Source organism: Convolutriloba macropyga, chromosome 1 (genome assembly GCF_964194025.1).
Source record: "Convolutriloba macropyga chromosome 1, txConMacr16.3, whole genome shotgun sequence".
In the NCBI taxonomy this organism is placed as follows: Eukaryota; Metazoa; Xenacoelomorpha; order Acoela; family Convolutidae; genus Convolutriloba; species Convolutriloba macropyga.
This window is the reverse complement of record NC_134468.1, coordinates 88,362,487-88,389,134: the sequence shown is the minus strand read 5'-3', so window position 1 is coordinate 88,389,134 and position 26,648 is coordinate 88,362,487. Positions and strand designations below refer to the sequence as shown.

The following is a 26,648-nucleotide window of genomic DNA, read 5'->3' as shown; positions in this document are numbered from 1 at the left end:
TCTCCAGGTCGAGGATTTTTTTCTGGTATCAGATTTTTCTGCTGGCGAACTGGTGACACGTTGGCAGCGCTGCAAGCAGAAAAAAATTCATCCCTTAGGCGGTCGTGGTGTCGCAAAACCGTATCGCCTCGCGCATGACATGCAACAGCATGATCACCGAGTGTATCCAAAGATCCTGTTTTACAATGGGGACACTTTTTTTCTTTTTCGTATAATGGAACGCCGAGTCTGTACTTCACAGCTGCATGAAACCCGTTTGGCAAGAGATGGAGGCCGAGGGCCGGTATGGGAACTGCTGATAACCATGCTCCTGATTGAGGCAGAGAGAATGACATTAAACGAGGTTTTTCTCTTTCGGATGTTTGATTGTCAGTTAAATTATGGAGAGCAACTTCGTCAAGGACTTCCTGTATTTTGCTTTGAGTTTGCTGCGATATTGATAAACCATTTATTTCATCAATCGTGTTGGTAATTATGTAATCTGCTGTCGGACTTTGGACATGCTTGATGCCATGACTCATTGGACAAGATTTTTCACAGTATATTCTCGAAAAATGTCCGTTGAAGCTAGTCAAACTCCTCAATAATATTTACAGTTTCCTTTGATGGTTTATTGCAGCGCAGTGGATACACCATTTTTGGTGGAATCAGGCAATTACGCATAATGCCAGGAGCACACTGTGGGTCGTTTATGTACTTCGAGTTCTCCAGTAATTTTCCGATCTTTTGAACACGTTTCTGTATCGATGAAGCAACGAATCTGAGGGATCCAACAGCAGCACCCAGTATTTCAAGTCCCTCTCTTCTGATTCTTTTAATTCTGCTATCGATCGTGTTCAGAGCTCCTTTTGACCAGAGCTCACATTTGTCTCTTCCGAGTTCTAGGCCGCACGGTTTGGCCGAGACGGTCAATATATCTAAAGCTCCGTTCAGTTCCGGTGCTCATCCACCAATAAAACCACCGTCAAGGTACCAACAGTGCTGTGTAAGATTAGGTATTTTTGATTCAGTCGCTTCTATTATGAAAACATTGAAAAAAAAATGAGAATCTAACGAATAAATTCAATTCCGTTAGAAAAGAACATTTATTATCACCAATTAAAAAAAAACAAAAACAAAAACAGCTTTGTTTTGACAGAAATTTTGAACATTTCATGCTTAACTTACACAAAAAGTATGAAAGTGTTTGGACATAGTCCTTAGTTGAAGGGAAATTTCATCTAGTCGCAATGTCAATCAAAACAAAAACTATGATATCATGTAGCAATTGATGTAGCAAAAAATAAAAAAATAACGACTTCATGTACCCTGCATGGTACACAGTAGTCACATTTCAGCTCTTTTAGCTTTGATTTTTTAAGTCCAGTCGAGAGAAAAATTCGTTTTTACAACAAAATTAGATTTTTCCAACGCAATCTACTTCAAAAATATTTCTGGGTCCGATTCTGTCAGTTTATCTAACTCTTTCTAGTTTGAAAAAGATAAATGTGAATAGAACGCTAGAGCAAAAAAAAGATAAACAAGCACAATTAAGTGAGAGTTATAAACAAGTAGCGTATAGATAAGAAAGAATCAAGATCTTTAATACCTCAGCTAAACGAAACTGATAGTTATGCTTGAAAATCAAGAAATCCAAATTTGGTGGTCCATCTTAAGCAAACAATTTTTAATTGTTGCAAAACATTATGTCGAGAAAAAACATCATATAAATCTTGAGCCCTTCTGCGTTCAATTCCTGCAGTGATAGCAGACACTTAGCCATTGAGACAAGTAAACAGAAGAATGCATTTTCAGCTAAACATTCTCCTGAAAAACAGTAAATCAATCAACGCATCTCCAAAGTAATTAATGTTGCAAATACTTGTAAACGTATTTGACGGACTTTGAACACACGGCTTCGATTGCTTCCAGAGATAGAACGTCATAATACTGATGGAAAAAAATAACCTGGAAGAAAAATAAGCAAACATAACCGAGTAGCGTCAGACGAATTAGTCTCAAACGACAGGCGAAGAAAGGAATTGGCTTTGGTAGTAGCCAGTTTTAGTTTGATAAAAAAAATTAGCTGGGTGAAAAGAGGGGGGGGGGGGGGGTTTGGGAGTGAATATTTTTGGTTAATTGTATACTTGGAGGAAATACAACACTCTGAGAGCATTTAACAAACACTTATTGCCCTGAGGCTTCCCGGTTCTGAGTGTCATAGACTTTCAGTACTGAATCATAAAAATTTCATTGTGATTTTTCCAATTTCAAGAATTCTAGACAGGGCGTTTTATAGCCTGATAATTTTAAAATTCAGAATCTTTTCCTGATTTTTTTCTTCTCAGACTTCGTTTTTCTTCCAGTTGGTCCCATTTTTGAGATGGAAAGTCAAAGTGTCAGACAAAAAATTGATCAAGCAAAGAATTGCAAAACAAAAAACATAGCTTGGAAATTGTCGGAACGTAGCTTCTTTTTACCCCATGGACCGACATTGGGAACGAACAATTGAGAGACAAGTAAAGAGATAAATTGACGTCAATCTAAGTATCAAAAAGTATTTGAATTTGATAGGCAACTAAATTTAAGTCATTAACTTAATACATCCAATAAATTTGACAATAAACATAATACGAATACCATTTAGTGGTATACTTTGAGGAATATCAATAGCTTAATTCAAAAAGACCTTATTAATTAAGTCTGTGCGCCTAGGTTTTATTGATTTATCCTGTTTTATTCTATTTTGCTCGTTCGTTGACCTTAACTGCGTTTGAAAAAATTAGTTGAATGAATTCTAAAGCGCATATAGTTTAAACAATGAGTGAAATAATTCGGAAGTCAAGCGTGAAAGTGCTGACTTATGTACAACACAATAAAGTAAAACGAATATAAGACAAGGAGCGCGGCTAAATGATAGTCTTTGAGACGCTAATGGTGGCTATTATTCAGGCCAAAATAATTGCTTCAAATTTCGTTTGAGTGCAAATAAAATGAATCAAAAACTTCTTACTACCTTTAGTGATGCTGCCTCAACTTGAAATAGAAATTTTTTTTCAATTATGTCTGGTCAAGATAAGCAATTTCGCTAAAGTTTTTGTTTTCGCTTTTAAGAGTTTTTTGAAAGAATTCAGAGGGGAACAGGAACCACAATGCGAGGACAAGAGTTTAAATTAAAACAAAGAAATATTTTTTACTTTCAAGTGAGTGTCGACAAAGGATAAACCTAAACCGACTAACGTCAGAAAAAATTGCTCTCGAATGACAGGTGGGGCGTAAATTTTTTGAGCAAAAACTTCAGACAAAGTTCTTGCACCCAAAAATTTTGTCTGAACTTCAAAAACTTTGTTTGAACAACAAATTTTATTTCGGAGTGAAAGCAATTGAAGTCACTCAAAAATTAAGAAATGCGTGAAAAAGTCACGTGAGAAGTCAAAGATTGTTCTAGAGGAAGAGCAAAAAAATGGTCAAACGGAAAATTTGCATAAAAAACACACACGCGTTTACAATAATTGCTTCTGGCTCGAGAGCAATTAATAACAGTCGGTAGAATTCTTAGAACTGAATTTCACAAATTGCCGACAAAATTGTGCGTGCAAAATGTGCTGTGGTTTTCCTCCGAGTAAAATTAACTTAGAAAAAATTGATTTTATGAACTGATTTTCATACTAGCTGTTTAATACGCAAACTTGTCTGGGATCTATTCTGTTTCGCCCCCCCCCCCCCCCCCATTTTTTTATGACCCCCAGTTAAAAATTCTATGTTGTTATATAGCACGTTACTATGTAAGAAAATGGCACGTGCGTCTGGGGGTCATAAAAATTTATGCTCACTAAGCTGGGGGGGCAGAATAGATCACTTGTCTGTTTAATTAAAGACTTAATTAACAGTTTAACAGTTTCTCTTTAAGTCCTTGAAGCCGTTAAATTGGAGACTATTTGTGTGAGATTGAACATATTAGAATACTAATATGGCGTGGCCGGTCAATTGGCCGACAAACAAATTAGCCGACACACCTTTTAGCCGACACTTAAGCAAATAATCTACGTGAAAACCATAGTTCCTGATAATTAGCCGCGCACTAAGCGGATAAAGCATTGTTCCTTAGTTGTAAAACAAACATTATCTGGCTATAACTACTAGCTAATTTGGCAATGCCTTAGCGGCACGTAGGACTTGATATGAATCTATCACAACCGAACAAAATATCACAACCGAAAGTAATTAGGTGGAAACTTCTAATACCACTATTTGAATTATGCTGTTCTGATTTCTGTCATTTTCGATCGTCCTGGTGAAATCTGTCGGCCAATTGGCGTTTCTTCTAATTTGTGTGTCGGCTAATACCCCTAGCCCCCTATTATGGTTGTGACTAACGTGTTCTGTTTTGGTATGCGGTGTTGATACCATTGTCTTTAAGCCATTTGAGGACCTTTCTATGTGCAACTTTGACGTAAGCACCCGGCTTCCTCCCGCAATTTGGGGGTGCAGGGCCTTTGGAGACCACCCCACACAGATACACTCTTCCTGAAAAGTGGAATGGTAGAACAACATAGAGAACTAGCACCAAAGGAACTTTTCTCAAATGTCCTTACGTTTTTTTCCCGCTCATATATCGATTTTATTCCGCTAATTTAATTTTGATCATTTTTTGCGTTTTCCATTTTTTGCGGAAAATGATTCTAAAAGTCTTGTTGGGTATTTTTCGTCTAACAGAGGACTCCCGATTGATGATTTTTTCATCAGACGCCAAAATTTGAGAGACTAAGCATTGTAGTTTTTGCAAATTTGGCTGACTTTGATCGAAAAAGTTCAAGTGTTGTTCACAAAACTGACATAAAATATCTTTGGAATAACAACGTTGCTGAAACTAGTTACAAAAGATGTTGAGCCACATTAGCTTCTAAAGCCTGTCGACCTCTGATAAGACCATTCCAGATCTAAACAAATTCCAGATCAGGGCAGCCCACAAAAAATTTGGTGGCGCCTATTGTTTTTCTCGTTGACTTATTATCCTGATGACCTTTTTAATCTGATTTTTTCCAGACCTAAGCTTCTCATCGAATCATTTACCAGACTTAACTCACTGATAAAATAATTTTACAAATTTACGATAAGACTAAGCCCCAAACTGTGTCCGACGATCAGATCAATTTACCCGCCAAACCCTCTAGTCAGAACCTTTTCCAGCATTTACTCTTTCATCGCCAAATTTCACAGAGTTCCACTGATCAAGCCAAAATCCAGACTTCGCCCTCTGAGCACACCCATACTTGACTTTTGTGAAAGCATAGACCTTGTCCAACCTTATTTGTTCCGACCCCTCTTGAGGTGGGAGGAACTATATACTCATATGGGTTTTTTTTGTTCAGTCAACTTTGGCCGATGGATATATTCATCGAGGAGAGTTGAGACTGGTATCATTAGAAAGCTTGTCCGGCGTAGAATATGGAATTAAAAAGATTTTTCTGATTTCCGTTTTTTACTGGGAATTATCGAGGAATTATTATTAACTTTTGAGAAAATATAGTGAATTCCTTTGATTTTATTCACATTTTCCAGAATTTTTGACTAAAATTTCGCTAATTTTGCTAAAACTTGTTAAATTTTTTATAGAAAGTGTTGTTGATTTCATTTTTAAAGACAAAAATAATGTCGGCTATGTTTAATTAATTTTTTTGTTAAAAAATCTGGCTAAATTTTTCAAAATTCAGAATTTTTCATCAAAAGCAGCACGAAATAAGTTTCTTTAGTCCACTTTGATAAAATTTGCAAGAAGTACACACCCAAACACCACTCAAAATATCTTCGTAGACTCAAAAGGGGGCTATTTCTGTTTCAATTTCCGTTGCGAGTGCTCCGTAGTTAAAACTTTGCCGTTTTTTGCTAACTTCACTCGTTGATTATCGAAAAACGCAGCCTTTATTTTTGATTTGTTAAGTAATGGCTTTCTGGCTTTGATACTACTAGATTTCTCAATTTTTTTATTATCAGGTGTTTGCCCATTTTTCACGTATTCTAGTTTTGTCACATTATCACGTTATTGAGAGTTCATATTTAACATTAATGGCGTTAAAAACAGGGCAAAACTAAAAATATTAAAACGATAAGGACTCTGGTTTCAGCGGCTTTTGTAATACTTTCTCGAAGATTTTAATAGAACTTTCCAAATTTGTCATCAACTGTCGTTTATACATTGTCTTTTTTGGTAGTATTAAATTTCATGTACAATTACCCGGTTACACTGGTTTTTTTATGGAAGAATAGATGGGCCGATATTCTGATATTAGTAGATAGCTAATGGCTTTCATGACTTTGAAAACAACCCTTTTCCAAAAAAAACACATATTAACTTCGCAATTTTGTTCCTTTCATTGTCTGTTTGTTGATTACAGATCAGTCTCGTTGATTACCCAGTCTCGTTGATTACAGGCCAGAAATGAACGTTTTGTTGTCAAGGGAAGTTGTCAAGGGGATTGTTGTCACAAAATCTAGTGTCTTTTGAGAATTCGTTATGACTTTACTGGCTTTGACACGGGTTTTTCACAAAAGAAAGTAAAATAATTTTTGATTTTTGTCATATTCTATGTTCTTTTTGTACACTTAAGATATTTTCTGGATGAATGCAGGTCTCAAGAGCTTCCTTTGGAACAATAAACGAACCAATTTATTTATTTCATTTTGTAATTAATAGCTTTCATGCATTCGGAAATATTTTTTTTTTCGAAAAAGAAAAAGTTGTTACTTAATTTTGCTTCTTTTTTATGTTTTATCTACTTGTTACCTGGTTTCAATATTGAGAGGTCAGGTAATGCATTATTGATGTTCGAAGAAGGTGCAATTGAACATATTTTGAGGCCAAAGTATGACCTTAAACCTTCGAAAGCGTTTTCCGGCAAAATTTAACTGATTTTCTGATTGTTGTCTATTTGTTGTTCTCTTTGTAACCGCATGAAAATTGAATACTGACAGTTTCTAATTATCATCCTTAAAAACACTGGTATTTGTAAACCTGTGCGATATTTTAGTTGATTTCCAATAGTTTTCATTACTTTGAAATTGTTTTTTAAAAAATCAGCGATCTTTTCAAATTGACTGTTTTTGTTCTCTATTGTCTAATTGTCAACAAGCCTTCTTGTGGACTGGTCCCATAACTTTTATGGCTAATTACAAGTTATTTTGTTTGTTTTCAGTCTTATCTGACACTATATTAACTTTTATTAAGTTTTGTTCTTTACCACGGACATAAGATTTATGATGTAATTAGTGTTTTTGTTGTTGTTTTTTTATTTTGCTGTTCGTCTTGACTCGCTTTCATAATATTGGCATATCTCATGAATCTAATGCGTGGGTTTTTACTCCACTGAGTTATTTGCTTTAGAGGCTATCTTTTCGTTCATACACCAATTTTTTTTTGAAAACTACTTGAATTTTTGGGGTTTTCTATCTGTTCCTCATTTGGTAGACAATTATACCAAAATTGTGGATGAGAGAGGTCGGAACCTTATGTACGGTGGCACATAACCGAGCCTCCTTAATTTAGTCACAAATTAATCTTCATTTATGGCTGAAGATAGTTTGGTCAGAGTGTTCTTGGATTTAAAAAAGCCCATTATGGGAAAAAATAATCACAAGACTGAAAAAATAATATGAAAAAAACTGGAGAAACTGAGGGAAATTGTGTTCAAAGCTGTTTTAATTTTTGCAGAAACAATTGAAAAAATACTCATAATCAACTGATTTTGTGTCCCTAAGCTTCTAAAGTGTTCATAGGACACAAAAAAAACAAAGCTTAGAAAAGAAATTTTCATTTCTCTCTCTCTCTCTCTCTCTCTTTCTCTCTCTCTCTCTCTCTCTCTCCTCTTTCTCTTTCTCTATCCAACCGAAAGTAATTACGTGGAAACTTCTAATACCACTATTTGAATTATGTTGTTCTGATTTCTGTCATTTTCGCATCGTCCTGGTGAAATCTGTCGGCCAATTGGCGTGTCTTCTAATTTGTGTGTCGGCTAATACCCCTAGCCCCCTATTATGGTTGTGACTAACGTGTTCAGTTTTGGTATGCGGTGTTGATACCATTGTCGTTAAGTCATTTGAGGGCCTTTCTATGTGCAACTTTGACGTAAGCACCCGGCTTCCTCCCGCAATTTGGGGGTGCAGGGCCTTTGGTGACCACCCCACACAGATACACTTTTCCTGAAAAGTGGAATGGCAGAACAACATAGAGAACTAGCACCAAAGGAACTTTTCTCAAATGTCCTTACGTTTTTTTCCCGCTCATATATCGCGTTTTTATTCCGATAATTTAATTTTGATCTTTTTTGCGTTTTCCATTTTTTTGCGGAAAAAATTTGTAAAAGTGCTGTTGGGTATTTTCGTCTAACAGAGGAATCCCGATTGATGATTTTTTCATCAGACGCCAAAATTTGAGAGACTAAGCATTGTAGTTTTTGCAAATTTTGCTGACTTTGATCGAAAAAGTTCAAGTGTTGTTCACAAAACTGACATAAAATATCTTTGGAATAACAACGTTGCTGAAACTAGTTACAAAAGATGTTGAGCCACACTTAGCTTCTAAAGCCTGTCGACCTCTGATAAGATCATTCCAGATCTAAACAAATTCCAGATCAGGGCAGCCCACAAAAAATTTGGTGGCGCCTATGACCTTTTTAATCTGATTTTTTCCAGACCTAAGCTTCTCATCGAATCATTTACCAGACTTAACTCACTGATAAAATAATTTTACAAATTTACGATAAGACTAAGCCCCAAACTGTGTCCGACGATCAGATCAATTTACCCGCCAAACCCTCTAGTCAGAACTTTTTTCAGCATTTACTCTTTCATCACCAATTTTCACTGAGTTCCACTGATCAAGCCAAAATCCAGACTTCGCCCTCTGAGCACACCCATACTCGACTTTTGTGAAAGCATAGATCTAGTCCAACCTTATTTGTTCCGACCCCTCTTGAGGGGGGATGAACTATATACTCAGATGAGTTTTTTTGTTCAGTCAACTTTGGCCGATGAATATAATCATCGAGGAGAGTTGAGACTGGTATCATTAGAAAGCTTGTCCGGCGTAGAATATGGATTTAAAAAGATTTTTCTGATTTCCGTTTTTTACTGTGAGTTATCGAGGTTTAAACTTTTGAGAAAAAAGAGTGAATTCATTTGATTTTATTCACATTTTCCGGACATGTTGACTAAAATTTTGCTAATTTTGCTAAAACTTGTTAAATTTTTTATAGAAAGTGTTGTTATTTCATTTTTAAAGACAAAAATAATGTTGGCTATCTTTAATTAATTTTTTTGTTAAAAAATCGGGCTAAATTTTTCAAAATTCAGAATTTTTCATCAAAAACAGCACAAAATAACTTTCTTTAGTCCACTTTGATTAAATTTGCAAGAAGTACACACCCAAACACCACTCAAAATATCTTCATAAACTCAAAAGGGGGCTATTTCTGTTTCAATATCCGTTGCGAGTGCTCCGTAGTTAAAACTTTGCCGTTTTTTGCTAACTTCACTCGTTGATTATCGAAAAAAGCAGCCTTTAATTTTGATTTTTTAAGTAATGGCTTTCTGGCTTTGAAACTACTAGATTTCTCAATTTTTTTATTATCAGGTGTTTGCCCATTTTTCACGTATCCTAGTTTTGTCACATTATCACGTTATTGAGAGTTCATATTTAACATTAATGGCGTTAAAAATAGGGCAAAATTAAAAATATTAAAACGATAAGGACTCTGGTTTCAGCGGCTTTTGTAATACTTTCTCGAAGATTTTAATAGAACTTTCCAAATTTGTCATCAACTGTCGTTTATACTTTGTCTTTTTTGGTAGTACTAACTTTCATGTACAATTACCCGGTTACACTGGTTTTTTTATGGAAGAATAGATGGGCCGATATTCTGATATTAGTAGATAGCTAATGGCTTTCATGACTTTGAAAACAACTCTTTTCCAAAAAAAAACACATATTAACTTCGCAATTTTGTTCTTTTCATTGTCTGTTTGTTGATTACAGGTCAGTCTCGTTGATTACCCAGTCTCGTTGATTACAGGCCAGAAATGAACGTTTTGTTGTCAAGGGAAGTTGTCATAGGGATTGTTGTCACAAAATCTAGTGTCTTTTGAGAATTCGTTATGACTTTACTGGCTTCGACACGGGTTTTTCACAAAAGAAAGTAAGATAATTTTTGATTTTTGTCATATTCTATGTTCTTTTTGTACACTTAAGATATTTTCTGGATGAATGCAGGTCTCAAGAGCTTCCTTTGGAACAATAAACGAACCAATTTATTTATTTCATTTTGTAATTAATAGCTTTCATGCATTCGGAAATATTTTTTTTTCGAAAAAGAAAAAGTTGTTACTTAATTTTGCTTCTTTTTTATGTTTTATCTACTTGTTACCTGGTTTCAATAATGAGAGGTCAGGTAATGCATTATTGATGTTCGAAGAAGGTGCAATTGAACATATTTTGAGGCCAAAGTATGACCTTAAACCTTCGAAAGCGTTTTCCGGCAAAATTTAACTGATTTTCTGATTGTTGTCTATTTGTTGTTCTCTTTGTAACCGCATGAAAATTGAATACTGACAGTTTCTAATTATCATCCTTAAAAACACTGGTATTTGTAAACCTGTGCGATATTTTAGTTGATTTCCAATAGTTTTCATTACTTTGAAATTGTTTTTAAAAAAAATCAGCGATCTTTTCAAATTGACTGTTTTTGTTCTCTATTGTCTAATTGTCAACAAGCCTTCTTGTGGACTGGTCCCATAACTTTTATGGCTAATTACAAGTTATTTTGTTTGTTTTCAGTCTTATCTGACACTATTTTAACTTTTATTAAGTTTTGTTCTTTACCACGGACATAAGATTTATGATGTAATTAGTGTTTTTGTTGTTGTTTTTTTATTTTGCTGTTCGTCTTGACTCGCTTTCATAATATTGGCATATCTCATGAATCTAATGCGTCGGTTTTTACTCCACTGAGTTATTTGCTTCAGAGGCTATCTTTTCGTTCATACACCAATTCTTTTTTGAAAACTACTTGAATTTTTGGGGTTTTCTATCTGTTCCTCATTTGGTAGACAATTATGCCAAAATTGTGGATGAGAGGGGTCGGAACCTTATGTGCGTTCGCACATTACCGAGCGTCCTTGTTTTAGTCAGAAATTAATCTTGGTTTATGGCAGAAGATAGTTTGGTCAGAGTGTTTTTTGTTTTAAAAAATCCCATTATGGGAAAAAATAATCACAAGACTGGAAAAATAATATGAACAAAACTGGAGAAAATGAGGGAAATTGTGTTCAAAGCTGTTTTAATTTTCGGAGAAACAATTGAAAAAATACCTATAATCAACTGCTTTTGTGTCCCTAAGCTTCCAAAGTGTTCATAGGACACAAAGAAAACAAAGCTTAGAAAAGAAATTTTCATTTCTCTCTCTCTCTCTCTCTCTCTCTCTCTCTTTCTCTCTCTCTCTCTCTCTCTCTCTCTCTCTTTCTCTCCTTTATCTCTTTCTCTATCCATCCTCTTTCTTTCCCTCTCTCTCTCTCAGTAATAGCCAATGTCCATGGTAAAATAACAAAATACAAAAAGCCCAAAGTAAAAATACCCTAAATATTTTTTAAATATGTTTTAGCTTGCAGTTAAGATACATGCCCACAATTAGGTAACCAATCAACATTCAAGTATAATTAGATTAGGGAAGTAGACGCAAATTAATTAAACTTGGAGAAAAATTATCACAAAAGTTTAGTGGTACAAAAAGTTGTGGTGTTATTCTACACATTAAATGTGACTAATTGTAAACGCTAGGCATGAGCGAAATTTCTTGGGCCACCTCACAGCGGAGCTGATCAACTTTAATCATTGATGGATCTGGGTTTCAAAAAAAAAACAAATAACAAAGACTACTACGCATCCATAATGCTTGAAGTTGGGCGCCCTTAAAAGCATTGTTTCAACCATTACTTACCATCATTTGCAGGGACTGGACAGTGAGAATTTTTTTGGTCGATAATAAAGAAGAAAATTGTGTTCAGGGCTGCGGTCTAATAATTTTCCCTCCCTCTCGTGCTATTTGCTTCGAGCGAGAAAAAACTTCATTATTCTCACTCACTCAGTAAAAGAGACATTTTCCAAACTCAACGTTGTCAACTCCTTTTTGCTTTTTTTCTATTTTTTTTTTATATAATGGTTTTTTCAACTACGCAAATGAATTAAAAACAAAAATGAATCTAAAATCTGAACAAGTAGCTTAAGTTTTTTCAGGTTTTCAGTAACAGAAATGATAACTAAATAAACTGTTCCAATTCAAAATAATATGAGAAACCGTCAATTTTCTCAACCCATGTCAATGAGTAATGTTTTTCGATATACACCAGCATAAATTTAGGACAACGAAAGTCGATTTCTGTCAAAAAATACTATTGAACGTCTTTCTCCTTATAAGCATTGTGCGAAAATTTAACCGAGTGATATTTTAAACTAAGAAGACTCGATAAAATAATTAGCAAACAAAAAAGCATTTCTTGAAAAATGAAAGAACAGCAACAATATTTTCAGCAGCAACCAGGCCTCTAAATGGATAAATTTTTACTGTCCAACTTGGTCACGTAACAGTAGCATGTCTGTGCTTATGTTTATAATTTAGGATACTTATCTAGGTTTTTTTTTAAATGAGCTTCCAATCGTATGCATTGTTTTGCATTTGACAAGTTGGAATATGATTGCAAATTACCAATCTCGCCTTCACTTGAAAGTAAAAGCAGCTGAATATCATGTTTTTAATTAATTGTCATAAATGGCGGAAGAAGTATGTTTTTGCGACGTATACTGGAGACTTTAAATTGTTGTGATTTGGACGATTGATTGCGTTGTAAGTCTATGAGAGAGAGATTATATTATCCACATGAGCAAAAAAACGTTCAATTGTTGAAATTCACAACAAAAAACCAGCGCAGAAACCGTCAAATCTTTTGTGGAGGGGGGGGGGTGAAGTCTGGAATAAATTGCAAAGTTTTAGCTGTTCAAATAGAACTCTTCCAGAAAGACACGCCGTCGCATATTAAGTTATTGGCGAAATTGAAAATGAAACGGGATGGCTATTCTTACTGATCGGATCTAATAGAATAGTCCTAAGGAACTCTAACGTAGACTAAGTTACGCTATAATTGTGTATTAGTTACCGTTTTTATCCCGACATTCGAGAGGTCCACCCAAATCGCCCACACAGGAGTCCCTCGGAATGCCTTCGTCCATCCCACCCGCACAGAAGAGTGGGTCTTTGTAGTTGCAGTCATGCTCGTCACTCGTGTGCACAACCAGTACCACTCCCTGAAATGAGAGTAGATCCAAATTACCATCTCAAGTGAAGTCATAGAGCCATGTAACTTCTCAACATGCACTCCACTGTGGTATTAGTGCACGAAAATCTGATTCAAGTCCGTTCAAATGTTTGGTCAAAATTAATTTAGGCTAATCAAAAAACGCGCGAAAAATTTGGGCACAAGACAAGAAGAAATCATTATGCTGCCTGAAAATTATACCCCTAAAACCTCTTAACTATAGAATGAATGATTACTTCCGATACTTCTATCACCCGTTATACTATCCCCCAAATTTTCCTCTCCTATCATATTATCATCCCCACTTTGACGTCAAACAGCGCAGTCGAGACCCGGGTCGAGGTGTCACCACCATTCAACGCAAAATTATGTAAGATAAGCGGTGAATGTGTGAAATTTTGCAAGATAAATGAAGCTGTGAATGCCGTGAAAAAAAACTTTAACGCCTGGTAGCGGTGAAATTACATAATTTCACCACTCTGAAAAAAAATGTTCAAAATTTGTGAGACAAGCGGTGATTGCGATGAAATTACATAAATTCACCGCGTAACTTAGTGGTGAACTTACATAAAATCACCCTTTAGAAAAAAATTGTTAAATTTGTGTGAGATCAGCGGTGAACGCGGTGAAGTTAATGGGAAGTAAAGGAGGAATTGTTAGATTTAACCACCCACTAAAACTACCCCTCAATCTTACATCTTTTTGACACTTTTTTCTAAGAAGTGAATTTATGCAATTTCACCACTAGAGTAAGCGGTGAACTTACAAAAAATCACCACATTTCACCACTAAAACATGTAATTTCACCGTTAAAAATCGCATATCTTACAAAAATGCACGCGCATGTTTTACAGAAAGTAGGGTGAATTTGATTTATATTCAAAAAAACAAAAATACTAAAAGTGAGTGAGCGTTTTCGCAGTTGAAGAGGAAGTGGATGACATGCAGGCGGTGAGAAGTTCGAACCCTTATAAGGGAGGTGAAATGTGGTGAATTTTTGTAAGTTCACCGTTCACTGTTACTATAGAGGTGAAATTACATAATTGCACCTCATTCACCGCATTTCACTGCAAATTTATGTTCAAGTTTTGCAGTGAAAAAAAAACAACTTTTCATCCCTTATCTTACATATTTTTCCAATTTTTCCTTGACCCCGGGAAGATTTGACTCGTATTGCCGGTCAACCTGTCTTAGATTTCGATCTCTGATAACATCAGTGAAGCCTGGTTTTGATCTCCGATCAGTTGTGGTGATTCATCCTTTGACATCTGATCAGACCCATACTTAAACTCTAATCAGATCATCCGACAAAGCGCGTATTGACCACCATAAAATTCATTTCGTTGTTTTTTCGTATTTTCAGCGAAAATTCGAAATTCATCGACCCAATTGCCATTCTTCGTCGCTAATCTCGGCAGAAAGTTCTAGCGACAATAGCACCGCAAAAATTTGGCGATTAATCGCGTCGCTAATATTTGCACCAATTTGTATCATTCCTTGCCATCTCAGTGGCTACGTTTTGTTACTAATCATTCTATTTTTAAATCCGACTTAAAAATATCAAAAAACTGCTCAGTTAAATTAAAACTCTTTTGTGGAAAAAAAAATTGTAAAGAATGGTAGCCGCCAGCATGAAACGTGCGGAAAAGAGTGGCAGGATTAGAATCAATTAGACTTGTTGCCAATATTCGTGCACTGTAAAACGCAAAAATACCGACCTATATACCACAATTTGAGCGCGTTGCCTTGTTCGCACTCGCTTGTTTTTCTGATCTTAATATATGCTCGTAAAATACCCACGTAAAACAGCGACGTGCCTAGTATATATAGTCAAGCAATTGCGCTTCTTACAAAGTGATGGAAACTTGTCAACCATAAAACACCATGTAGAGATTTTATGGAAACTCCAAAACATACAACGATCAAAAAAATTTGAAATTGGCCCAAAAAAAACATTCCAAAAGGCTGCTTGCAATTCCGAAACTACGTTTCTTCATGAAAACTCAAGATTCGAAGTTCATTTTACGGTACTTTTTTATGGTTTTGACCTCTGCGTAGACTAAGCACCCAAGACTTTGATCTATAATTAGATCGATCCTGTATCAACAGGTTTTGGTATTCACTGAATTCATTATATTGTCATCAAGCAAACAGAAATTTGTTTATCTAATGTGTGTTTTAACATCGAATGATTGCTGAGTCTTGTAGTTTTTTTCTGCGTCTATTGGCTGAATTGGTTCTTCAAAAGATTTAATCTAATATTTTTAAAAAATGATACACAAAATTACTAGCTAAACCTTATAGTCAAAGTCTTGATCATAGAAAACCTTTGCGTCATTGAAACTGCGCATGATTTTGGCAAAATAACGCCTACATTAAAAGCTTTGTTATTAATTACTAACTTGTTGCAAATTCTTATCCTCAAATCAAGCAAAAAATTATCTGTTTCAGAGATCATGTATGAGTAGTTGAATGAAAAAATGCGTTCAAAGACGAACAGATATAGCTTTTTCTTGAAGAAAAGTATAGTACTCGGTGCTTTTCATTGGGTGGGTCCTTACCTGACGAAGAGGGGAGAACTCAAGTTATTGGGTCAATTCAGAAACATAACCAAATAACGTCGGCCGAATTGCTCTCAAACGACCGGCGAGCTGTTGGTTCTGGCAGTAGCCAGCTGGGGCTTAGGGTTGCTAGCTTTAGGGCGTGTGAGTGGAGTGGGGTAGGGGGCGTTAAGTGATAGGGCGGTGGGTCAAACAATGGGGAGTTAGAGTTGTGAGAGAGCTAGGCGGGAGAATGTACAAATCGCCAGGGTGTCGGGTGGTGGTGGTGGTGGGGGGGGGGGGGGGGGCTCTGAGGGGGGTGACTGAGAGGGGTCAAACTTTTAAAACTAAGAACCGCCCCCTCATACCCTAAAATTGTCGTCTCAAAACAGTTTCGTTCAATGGCATACTTAAAGATTAAAAAGGCGTAATGCTCTAAAAGAGAGCTTCTCGGCCACTTAATGCTCTCTGAGCGCTACTATGTTATTCAGTTTTTGGGGATTAAAGGTCAAATACGCCAGCCGAAAAATTGGTCATGCAAAAAGCTGCCTAAAAAAGACCATAGGACTAATATAATTGCCTCAAAATTTGTCTGAGAGCAATTGAAAACCACCCAAAATATGTTGTTTCCTTCTAGCACGAGTTTTTATTTTTACCCACTCAAATTGAGGAGAATTAATACAAACATTTTATGAATGGAAAAATTGAAATAGACGGATAAAATTAAACTGTTGATCTGTTGCATTAACCATAGTTGTGTTAACCAATTTAATTGTCAATTACAACTTCTTATGCAAAATTTACCTTATCTGATAACCGTTAGTGTTGGCAACCATAGCTGACCATTGCTTCCAATTAAATGACATGATACCAAAAGGTGGAACCAAAATTGATAACGCCGCAAAAAAGACATTTTTTCAGCTCATACTAGAAGTGTTTTCTCACCATACTGCTTCAATTCACTTTAAAAAACGATCTCTCGAATGCCTTTTTTAATTAATTTGAGATCCAATTGAAGTTCTATGTTTTTAAAATGCATCTCAATGTGTGATTCATCTTCATAATCCGAAATTGGCGACTCTATGTACTTTGGGGGTATCATTCATCAATTAGGTTTTTTTTTCTAATTGACACGTTGCTAACTTAATGTAATTGTCATAATGGAGAAAAAGTGAAAAAAATTGATAATATTGACAGGAGCAAAGGTACGGTTTTGAGGTGTATTGATTAATAGGAGTAATTGCATTATTACGTTGAGAGCATCAGTAGAATGTGATTGCGAGAGACACTCTCCATCTGTGTCGCAAATTCTTCCCCATCCCAATACATAGACTCTGTCGTGTTTCTCCGGCTGTTCACTCTCGTCCACGGGAAGAGATATGGCTGGCTCCTTCAACTGCACATCGCCAGTGGGGAAAATGAGAGCGAGGTCGTATTCCTCACTGTTCTCAAGGGCTACTTATCATTATCCTTTTTATTATTATCATCGCAAAAATTGATTTGTTTACCTTGTTGATCCGACCCCACATGTGGGGGGAGGAACTATATACTCAAATGGGTTTTTTTTGTTCAGTCAATTTTGGCCGATCAATATATTCGTCGTAGAGAAATGTGAGTGGTATCATTAAAAAGCTGGTCCAGCGTAGAATTCAAAATTAAAAAGATTTTTTTGATTTTCTTTTTTTTCGAGGAGTTATCGAGGATTGAAGTTTTGTGTGAACACGCGATATTTGTTCACTTTTAGTGTAATTTTTCTCCAAATTAAAATATTTTCTATAAAAATAGTATTTCAAAATTAAATTTCACGCTAAAAAATGGACCAATTTTTTGTTCCTAATAGACTAAAGGAGATAAAAAGACTAGTTCTGGTCTCATTGGGAAGTTCACTATAAAAAAATTCGAATTCTATTTGAGAGCTCTTTTTTAAATAAAACTTTTCTCTTTTTTGCTTTTTTTAAGTCACCTAGAGACAAGTCACTTTTTGTATCAAGGTTCTATTAATGAAAAGCCTCCTTCACAGTCAAATTAAGCCCAATGAACAAAAAACATTGTTTTCAAGGAATTGCTCATGTTTTTTTTTGGCTTCGATTCTGAGTTTTCGTAATTTTAATTGAAACATTGAAATTCTTTTTGAGGTTTTACTAATTTTTTGGAGTCCTATGGCATAGATTCATTGACTAACAGTGCAATATGTTCCTTAATGAACATTAAGTGAACATATCTAGTGCTTTGAGGGGACAGCTAATGGCTGTTAAGACTTAAAAAATAATTTTTCGTTTCTTTTTTTGAACATTAAAGAATGAAACTTATTATCATGAAGTGTAAGTCAGTCCAGGAGTGACAGCACCCTCTTCCTTCCTACTGCAACCAAATTTATTCTGGTTAGCGGTTTTGTCTTCTAACTATTGGTTATATGTCTTCAATGACACACGATTTCAATTTTTTTTTTAATTTTTATTTGGATATTTTTTTTATTATTGGTTAATTTTGAACTCTTATCACATTATCCAAACATTATACACATTATCCATATCATTTTCTTAAATCCCATTGGCTTCAAGACGACGTTCAGTGGATCACAGATAAAGTTTTCAGAGAAAATCTAATGGTTTAGTTGGCTTCGACACTTTCTTCTCGCACTTTTTTTTACCGAATTTTAGTTTTTGCCTGTTTTTGTAATTGTTTTTATAGCCATAAGACTTATTGTTAATTCATGTTAATGATACATGCATAACAAACATCCTTTTCCTCCCATTGGGTTATATCTGCGCGTACATATTGAGCTCCGTTGAAAGATTTTGAGTTTAATGGCTGTTATGAGTTAAAAACAATTTTTTGATTTTTTTAAATATTAACCAATCCCTAACTTTTTTCCTGAACGGTTGCTCAATTTTAGTACTAGCGCAATCTTTTTCCGTTCTACTGCAGCCAAAATTAATCTGGTTAGCGGTTTTATCATCTACCTATTAGTTTTAAAACTTCAAGGCCACCAGATTTCATAATTTTTTTTAGTTTTTGCGTACTTTCTTTTATTTTTGGATCCTTTTGCAATCTCATTACATCATCCTACTGCTGATGGTCCCCATTATTTAAGGGATAAAGTTAAAGGTTTCATAGATAAAGTTTTCAGAGAAGAGCTTATGATTTGAATTGCTTCGACATATTCTTCTGGCACTTTTTTACTGAATTTTTGGTTTTTGCCTGTCTCTGTTGTCGTTTTCATAGTCAATAACTTGTTGTAAGGTCATATTAACAAAACATGGTTGTCAAACAAACTTATTGTCCCGTCGAGGCATAATTTAGCGTATTTACTGGCTTGCGTTGAAGGCTAATGAAATCAATTGCGTTGATAATACGTGTCTCCTCGAAAATTTTTTCGTTCTAATGTATTTGTTTATGTATGCTTTTTTGAAATTATATTGATAAATAAGAAAAGTTTTTCAATTTTTGTTGTTCTTTTCGTCAAATTGTAACTTATTTTCATCATTGAGAGGTCCAATCCAATTTCTTGTATTTCAAGAGATAACCTATCTATTGATATCATTTGTCACAATGTTTGTTTTTTTAATTGCGTTTTCTGGACAATATGCGTATTTCTGAACGTTTTTTGCGTGGCCAGTTTTTTGTGTTTCTTTTTCTCTTCCTTCAGAACAATTGCGTAATGACAGATCCCAGTGGTTTTCAAATGTGGCCCAAGAAAACTTATATAATCTCTCAGTTTAAATCCTTCACCTGAATAAGTAGAATCGAACAATTGAATTAAAAAAACATAATATTCAGATGATAGCTAATGACTTTAATGGTAGCAATAGTTTGTGTTTTCGCAAATCGTTTATATTTTTTTGAGTTTCTCTTCAGTTCGCTTCTAATGCTTAGTTTAACCAAAGACAGTTTCTTTTGGTTTTGTAATGAGTTTTTAGTACTTTATTAAGGATTATTTAGTAAAAAGCTAATAATATTTAAGATTTTTGAAATTTCTTGGTGTGAAAAATATTGATTAATTTTTTAAGTTTCGCCTCACCGTTCGTTGTTCTGGTCGACTTGTTTCCCAGTCTCATTAAGAAAATTTTCCATCTGCTGTATTGTTAGAAAAAAGTAAACTTGTGTAGTTAAGGTTTTACCTGACTGCATTTTGACGTTGTTACTAGGTGCTTTTAAATTTAGATATTCCGTTTTTGGCGTGAAATTTTTGTTTGTGCTAATTTTGTTTTTTGTTTTTTTTGTCTCTTAGTCTCTTTAATGTCAGATCACGTTGGCGCTGTATTGAGGCATGGCATTATGTAATTCAATTTGTAGATAAGTTGTGTAACGTTTGCTTTAAAGTCAAACATCTATTTTTTTGTTATCTCTTCATTTGGTTGACAACTTAGTCAAAAATGTAGATGAGCTTGGGTCGGAACATCATGTGCGAACGCACATTAACGAGCCGCCTTGTTAGATTATATATTGCTGTGTATAAATCGGTGCCACCAGGAGTTGTTTCCTTTTTCACACGAGGAACATGAACATATCTTTATTTGACAATTTTGATGAAATATCAAAAGAAAGTAGCTGCGATAGATTCGTAGACGTAGTCTCTAAATCCCACAGAAAAGAATAGAAAAAATCGAGTTGTTTGATCATTTGTAGTACTGTTTCCTTCAAATAATCTTTGACTCAATTCTACATAATTCCAGAACAAAAGCACGAGTGGACAATAAAATATTTATATGAATGAACAGAATCTGAATCGAAAAATGGACAACAAATAATAAAAACATCGGAAAAATTGCTCTCGAATGACAAGTGGGGCAATTTAATTCAGAGGCTGTAGCCTAGATCCGTTTTACTTTATGGGTGCAAAGTTAACAGACGAAAGTCGGGTTCGAGAAACGACCTCCTGAGTTCAAATCCGTAACCTCAACGAAGGCATTCACCACTCGGCTATCAGGGCCCTGTCATAATCTCTCTAACAATCGGTTTTGTTTGAACATAAACTTCAATTCGGAGTGAGAGAATATGAAATCACTCAAAAATCAAAAAGAAGTGCGTGAAAAAGTAACCCGAGAAGTCAAAAATTATTCTAGAAGACAAGTGAAAAAACGGTCAAGCAAAAATATAGCATAAAAAAGACAAACACGTTTACAATAGTTGCTTCTCATTTGAGAGCAATTAATCTCAGTAGAAAACATTTTCCTCCGACAACATATTCTATTTTCAGAAAAGACCGATTAAAAAGTTTGCAAAGGATTGCCACTAAAGTAAACAAATTTTGAAACCGGTATTCTTAGCTATGGCACAAATTCATGAGAAAACTTAAAGGACTATTCAAACTAAAAGAACCGTTAAGCGACAAATTGTAAACAACAACATGCACTCACACGCAGAACTTTCCGAAGAAAGTCAAAGAGGAACAATCCCAATACAAAATTTGACAAGGAGTATCCCAAACAGAAAAAAAATAAACTAAGAAACGCTGAATCTGGATGACAGTTTAACAAAATTTGTTCATTGACCAATTCGCAGACTATATTAATTTTTGTTGGTCCCATAAAAAGACAACACCAATGGATAGTTTTCCAAACTAGTAAGAGAGCAGGCAGGAACTCTGGAAAAACATATTGTATTTTTTTTAAAAATCTGAATTTGCATCTGGGTCCTACTGTAACCACTTTTTGTGAACTGAGAAAGTCCAGTGACACTAAGAATGCAATAACTGCTGAAAGAAGGACAAGGATTAAAAGGCCCAAAAACAGGAAAATGGTGGAAGAGAATCTAACAATAAACGAGAAAATTTGGGAAAGATTTTGTAAAACAACTCTGATTTTCATTTGATTTGTTCCAATGAGAGTTGTCAAATAATTCAAAAAAAAAGCAAAACATAAACCGACTGACGTCGAACAAATTGCTCTCGAACCTCATAGGGGTTCAAACCCGCAACAAGATACGAGTCAGACAGCCTAACCACAAAGCAACAACGGCTTTGAGACTCCAGCTAATGACCACTTTTATACTAGCAACGAAACTTAATTCGGAATGAGAGCAATTGAAATCACTCAAAATGAAGAAGTTAAGCGTGAAAAAGTCAATTGAGAAATCGCAGAATGTTGTAGAACAAAAGCGCAAAAATGATCAAGCAAAAATTCTGAAAGAAAAAAGACCTGTGTTCTAAAATTGCTTAACACTTCGTTCGAAAGCAATTAATCCGATTTAATTTAATCAGTTTTTTTCATGAGAAGCAACTTAAAGTTGATGCCAATGAAGTATTTGCGGCCTAAGCACTCAAATATGCCCGGTAAAATGCCGGAAATTAGCCGCCGTTGATTCCCATAACTCTATTGGGATTGAAAGAACAGAAAATATCAACGAAAACTGATTTTTGTACACAAACATTTTTAAGTGCGATTTATTTTGATTTCATTTTGTAGTTGAACATACTCCTGTCCTCAGTGAGAGGCTACAGGGTCTATTATCAATTCCAATAAGCATTATAGAAAGTAACTAAAAATTATGAGAACAAAGTTCAAGTACCGGTCATCTAAAAATGGGCTTTATGGGTTTATCCCGTTTCTAATTCTGACTTTGATCTTTTTTATACTGAATCTCTTCATTTTGAATTGCTTTGCTGAGCAGCTGCTGTTTAAAAAGACTTTGAGCAGAATGACAGAAGAGTGAAACTAGCCTAGAGAATTCAAAAAGGTTTCACGCAAAATGTCGAAAAAAGCGGTAAAATGGGTAAAGCGAAAAAAAGTTACGACAAAATAAAAAAAATAGGAGCGCTATAATAGCCGGGTCAGAAGATGAGGGCGGCTATTATAAAAGATTACAAGAAATGCAGTAAAACATCCCAGTGACAGAAGGACTCATACCTACTCAATGCTTAATATATAATGGCTAATAATAATGGCAAAAATTCCCGCATGGGCGTTGAAAGATGCCCAATCTGTCCTTGCGGAGCCTCTCAGTTTTCTGATAAACGAGTTTATTTCTGAGTCTTCTTTTCCGACTGACCTCAAAAAAGCTTTGGTCTCACCTCTTTATAAAAAAGGAAACACAGAAGATCCCACTAACTATCGTCCAATATCAGTAACCGGCGCATTGGCAAAATTTTTTGAGCAAGTTATAACCAAATTATTGATTATTTGTTCTCAAATAACTTGCTGTCACCTAAACAATTTGGATATAGGAAAAAAGTGTCCACAACAGATGCCACACTACAATGTACGGAATATGTAAGAACTGAAATGGATAAAAAGAATACAGTTTGTGGAGCATTCCTCGATCTCTCAAAAGCATTTGACTCAATCTCGCACGTAATACTAATAGAAAGATTGAAATGTTTCGGATTCGACGGAACATCTACACAATTGATTAGGTCATATTTGAAAGACAGAACTCAAAAAGTAGTTTTCTCGGGAAATGAGTCCGACTGGTTTTTACTTAACATAGGTGTACCACAAGGGACAGTATTAGGACCAATATTGTTCAACATTTATGTGAATGATCTTCATAGAGCTATTGATAATGACAATTGTCAAGTAATCGAGTACGCCGATGACACTTTTCTCTGTTCTTCTCATACTAATGAAAATGTAGCCAGAAGTTATTTGGAAAAAAATATTGATGAACTATGTTATTACTTCCAATCACATCAATTAATGATGAACAATAAGAAGACAGAATATATCGTGTTTGCTCCATCAAAAAAAGCACGAATTCAGTCTTTTCTCAATGTTAACGATGTGAACATAGTAGAATCGTCGTCGGTAAGATATCTAGGAATAATATTAGACAACAAATTAAACTTCAAAGAAGAGATCAAAAGAATACTCTCCCGAATGACGTGCAGCATCAAAATCTTGAAAGATATAAGGAACTGTTTTCCTATAAAAACTAGAGTAACACTATTGAACGCGCTGGTTTTAAGTCACATTCAATACTCATCTCATATGCTTGTTGGTATCAGAAAAAATCTCATGATAACATTAGGAAAACAACTTAATTGGGGAATAAAAGTTGGGGAATAAAAAGTATGATCGCTCGACTGATTTAAAAATAAAAAACAGAATCATGCCTGTTGAATTCCTTTTCAAATATCGATGTATGTTATTTTTCTTGAATTATGTTAGGAAACAATTACCAGCTTTTAGTAACAACAATGTATTGCAAACTTCCAATTGTAAACAGAATGCGAGAACGGGAAAAATTTATCCGGCTATGAAAAGTAATTCGGAATTCCTCGATAAATCATTGATGCTGCAAGCCATGAAATTGTACAATGAATTTCCATATGAACAAAGACAAAAACTCGATATGGTTAAAAACATCAAAGGTTTTTTAAAAGAATTCTATTTCAAGGAATATCTGAAGGACCCAAAGGCATTGGAATACAGAGATTTGTTGAGGGACCTTTTTTAAGTTTTCATTGTTTTTAATTTCCTTATTATCCAATATATTTTTTTTATGTTTTTGGTATTCCAAACGTTGTAAATAAAATATATTCTTATTGTTTTATGTATTTTAGAATTTGTACATTGCCATTTTGTTGACACATTTAAGGTGTGTAACATTTTGGAATTCAATGTTTTCTTTTTTTTTAATAATCCTTAAACGCAAACTTATCGGTCTGTTTGACAAAAATCAATTCAGCCAAAAAATTATAGTTTAATTTAATTAAAACTCCTTTGGAAAAGCGGTACGTGATCAGACGCTTCCTCTCCATTTTGACCTAAATTTATCCAATTCCAATTGTGCGACCAGATCTTTGCAAAAAACGGGCCACAAATGCAGTTCAAATTTTGAGTTATATGAAACCAATACTAAGCCAATGATAGTTCCACTCAGCTTTCACTATCGAAGACATTAATAATGAAAGATGTTTTAGATCTGGTCTATTCCTTATTGTAGTATAGACTCCAAAACCAGTGCAAATAAACACATTTCTTTGTCTACGCAGGCTCAACATATTTAATTTGTTTACTCACGAAAAAAAAAACAAAAGGTAGAGCTGCTGTCTTTTTAGATATTTTGGGCATAGGCACCCGGGTCACACCATGTCACCAACTTCTTACTCTACTGCGCCATCTGTCACTTACTTCACTTATATTTCCTGTTAATTTAAGATAACTTAATTTAAGATTTGCGATTTTAGCGGTGAAAATTTTTTTTTCACCGCATTCTGCTGGTGGCGGTGAAAATTTTTTTCACCGCATTCTACTGGTAGCGGTGAATAATTTTTTTTCACCGCATTCCTCTGGTAGCATTGAAAAATTTTCTTTCACCGCTTATGCGGCGAAAAAAATTTCACCGCTTAAATTTTTTTTTCAACGCATTCATCGCTACCAACGCATTCAACGCAATCACACTTTTTACTCAAATTCACCGCAAATCTTACATCTTTTAGCGATTTTTAGCGGTGACACCTCGACCCGGGCAATAATTTCAATAATTTCACGTTAACGTTGAGTAAGTGTGCGAGTAGCTAAGAGAATATTGTGAGAGTGTTTTTCTTTTGATAAATTTTTGTTATTTGAAGATAGAAAAGAAAGTAGCCCTTAGAAAGACAACTGAACTCTGACAACTGAATATGTATCTCGTTCCTAGGACACAAATGAAACAACTCATTCAGCAGGCAGAATTATAATAAACATAAATTTTATGCTACTTGCTGCAAACGTCTCTCAGTGATATAAAACTCGCGTATCTTGCATCCCATCACTGATCACAAAAATTTAATCAAATATTTAATATAATTCATAATCAATGCTTAATATATATAAGTAAACACTGCGATGCTCTATAAATGTGGCAATTAAAGGAAAAGCTTCGTTCTCATTCTCAAAAAAATTCAAAAATCAAATCATGAATCAATGCCTGCCCATTGGAACTGGTCCGAAGAACGCGTTTCAATATACGAATAGTTTTTGAAGCTGTTACTGTAATAAAATGTGATAATTGTTTAGTTAATTCAATTCAGTAGTTGAAACATTGTAGTTTATATTTTATTCAGTCAGATATTTAAAAAGGAAGATGAAAAAACTACTTTTTCCCGCAGCGAAGCCCGTTGTTGTAAGCCCGGAGCGAAGCCTCGTTTCCCGTTCCCCGTTTTTTGTTCTTGTCTTGTCTTCTAATTTTCAAATGATTATGTTTTTGGTAGTCATGTCGTAGGGTAGTGATTAAGAAACAAAACTACAATTGCCATAGTACCCCAATTGTTCTTGCTCTTCCAAAAAGATAATTTTTAAACAGACATTTTCTTTAAACACTGTTTTTGGAGCCAAAAATGACGGGGTTATCGTATTAATTCAAGACAAAAACAAGGAAAACATGAACTGTGCCAGTTTCATCTCACAAAAACTAACTAGAACCCAATTACAACTGGCGAAGATGAGCCAGTCAGCCATAATAAAAGCTAAATCCGTTCTAATCAGCGCCCCAACAAAACGCAACTTTTAAATTTCTTTCAGATTTTTCGAAACCAATTTTTTTTCTGACTGAGCCAAAGTCTATTGGGATGGAGCATAGAAGCAAAATAAGATATTAGTGTCTCTAAGTTTTTGCGCATTTCAACAACTTCGTGGCAAACAGTATGCTGGTCTGTTTTTTTAAAAAATATATTAACCCATCGGTCGGGGGACCATAACTTTTAATCTCACTTATATGGCTATTCAAAAAATTATTGAAAAAAGTGTGAAACCGTGATTTCTTTGACTAATTCTAAATTCTTTGTCTTGATTACCAATTAATTGGCGATATTGCTGTGTTAACTGTTCAACAAATTCATAATTAGTT

The 26,648-nt window shown here is 34.8% G+C and overlaps 1 protein-coding gene across 1 annotated transcript in view; it reads right to left on the bottom strand.

Moving 5' to 3' along the window:
* The window catches only part of LOC142352902 (chymotrypsin-like elastase family member 1), a 72,883-nt gene that overhangs the window by 1,751 nt on the left and 44,484 nt on the right, over positions 1–26,648 (bottom strand). Inside the window, exons 6-9 of the mRNA XM_075405060.1 lie at positions 25,413–25,456; positions 17,131–17,322; positions 13,180–13,327; positions 4,357–4,506 (exon numbers count right to left, since the gene is read on the bottom strand). Of these exons, the coding sequence (XP_075261175.1) occupies positions 4,357–4,506; positions 13,180–13,327; positions 17,131–17,322; positions 25,413–25,456 (534 nt within the window). The remainder of the gene's footprint in view (positions 1–4,356; positions 4,507–13,179; positions 13,328–17,130; positions 17,323–25,412; positions 25,457–26,648) is intronic.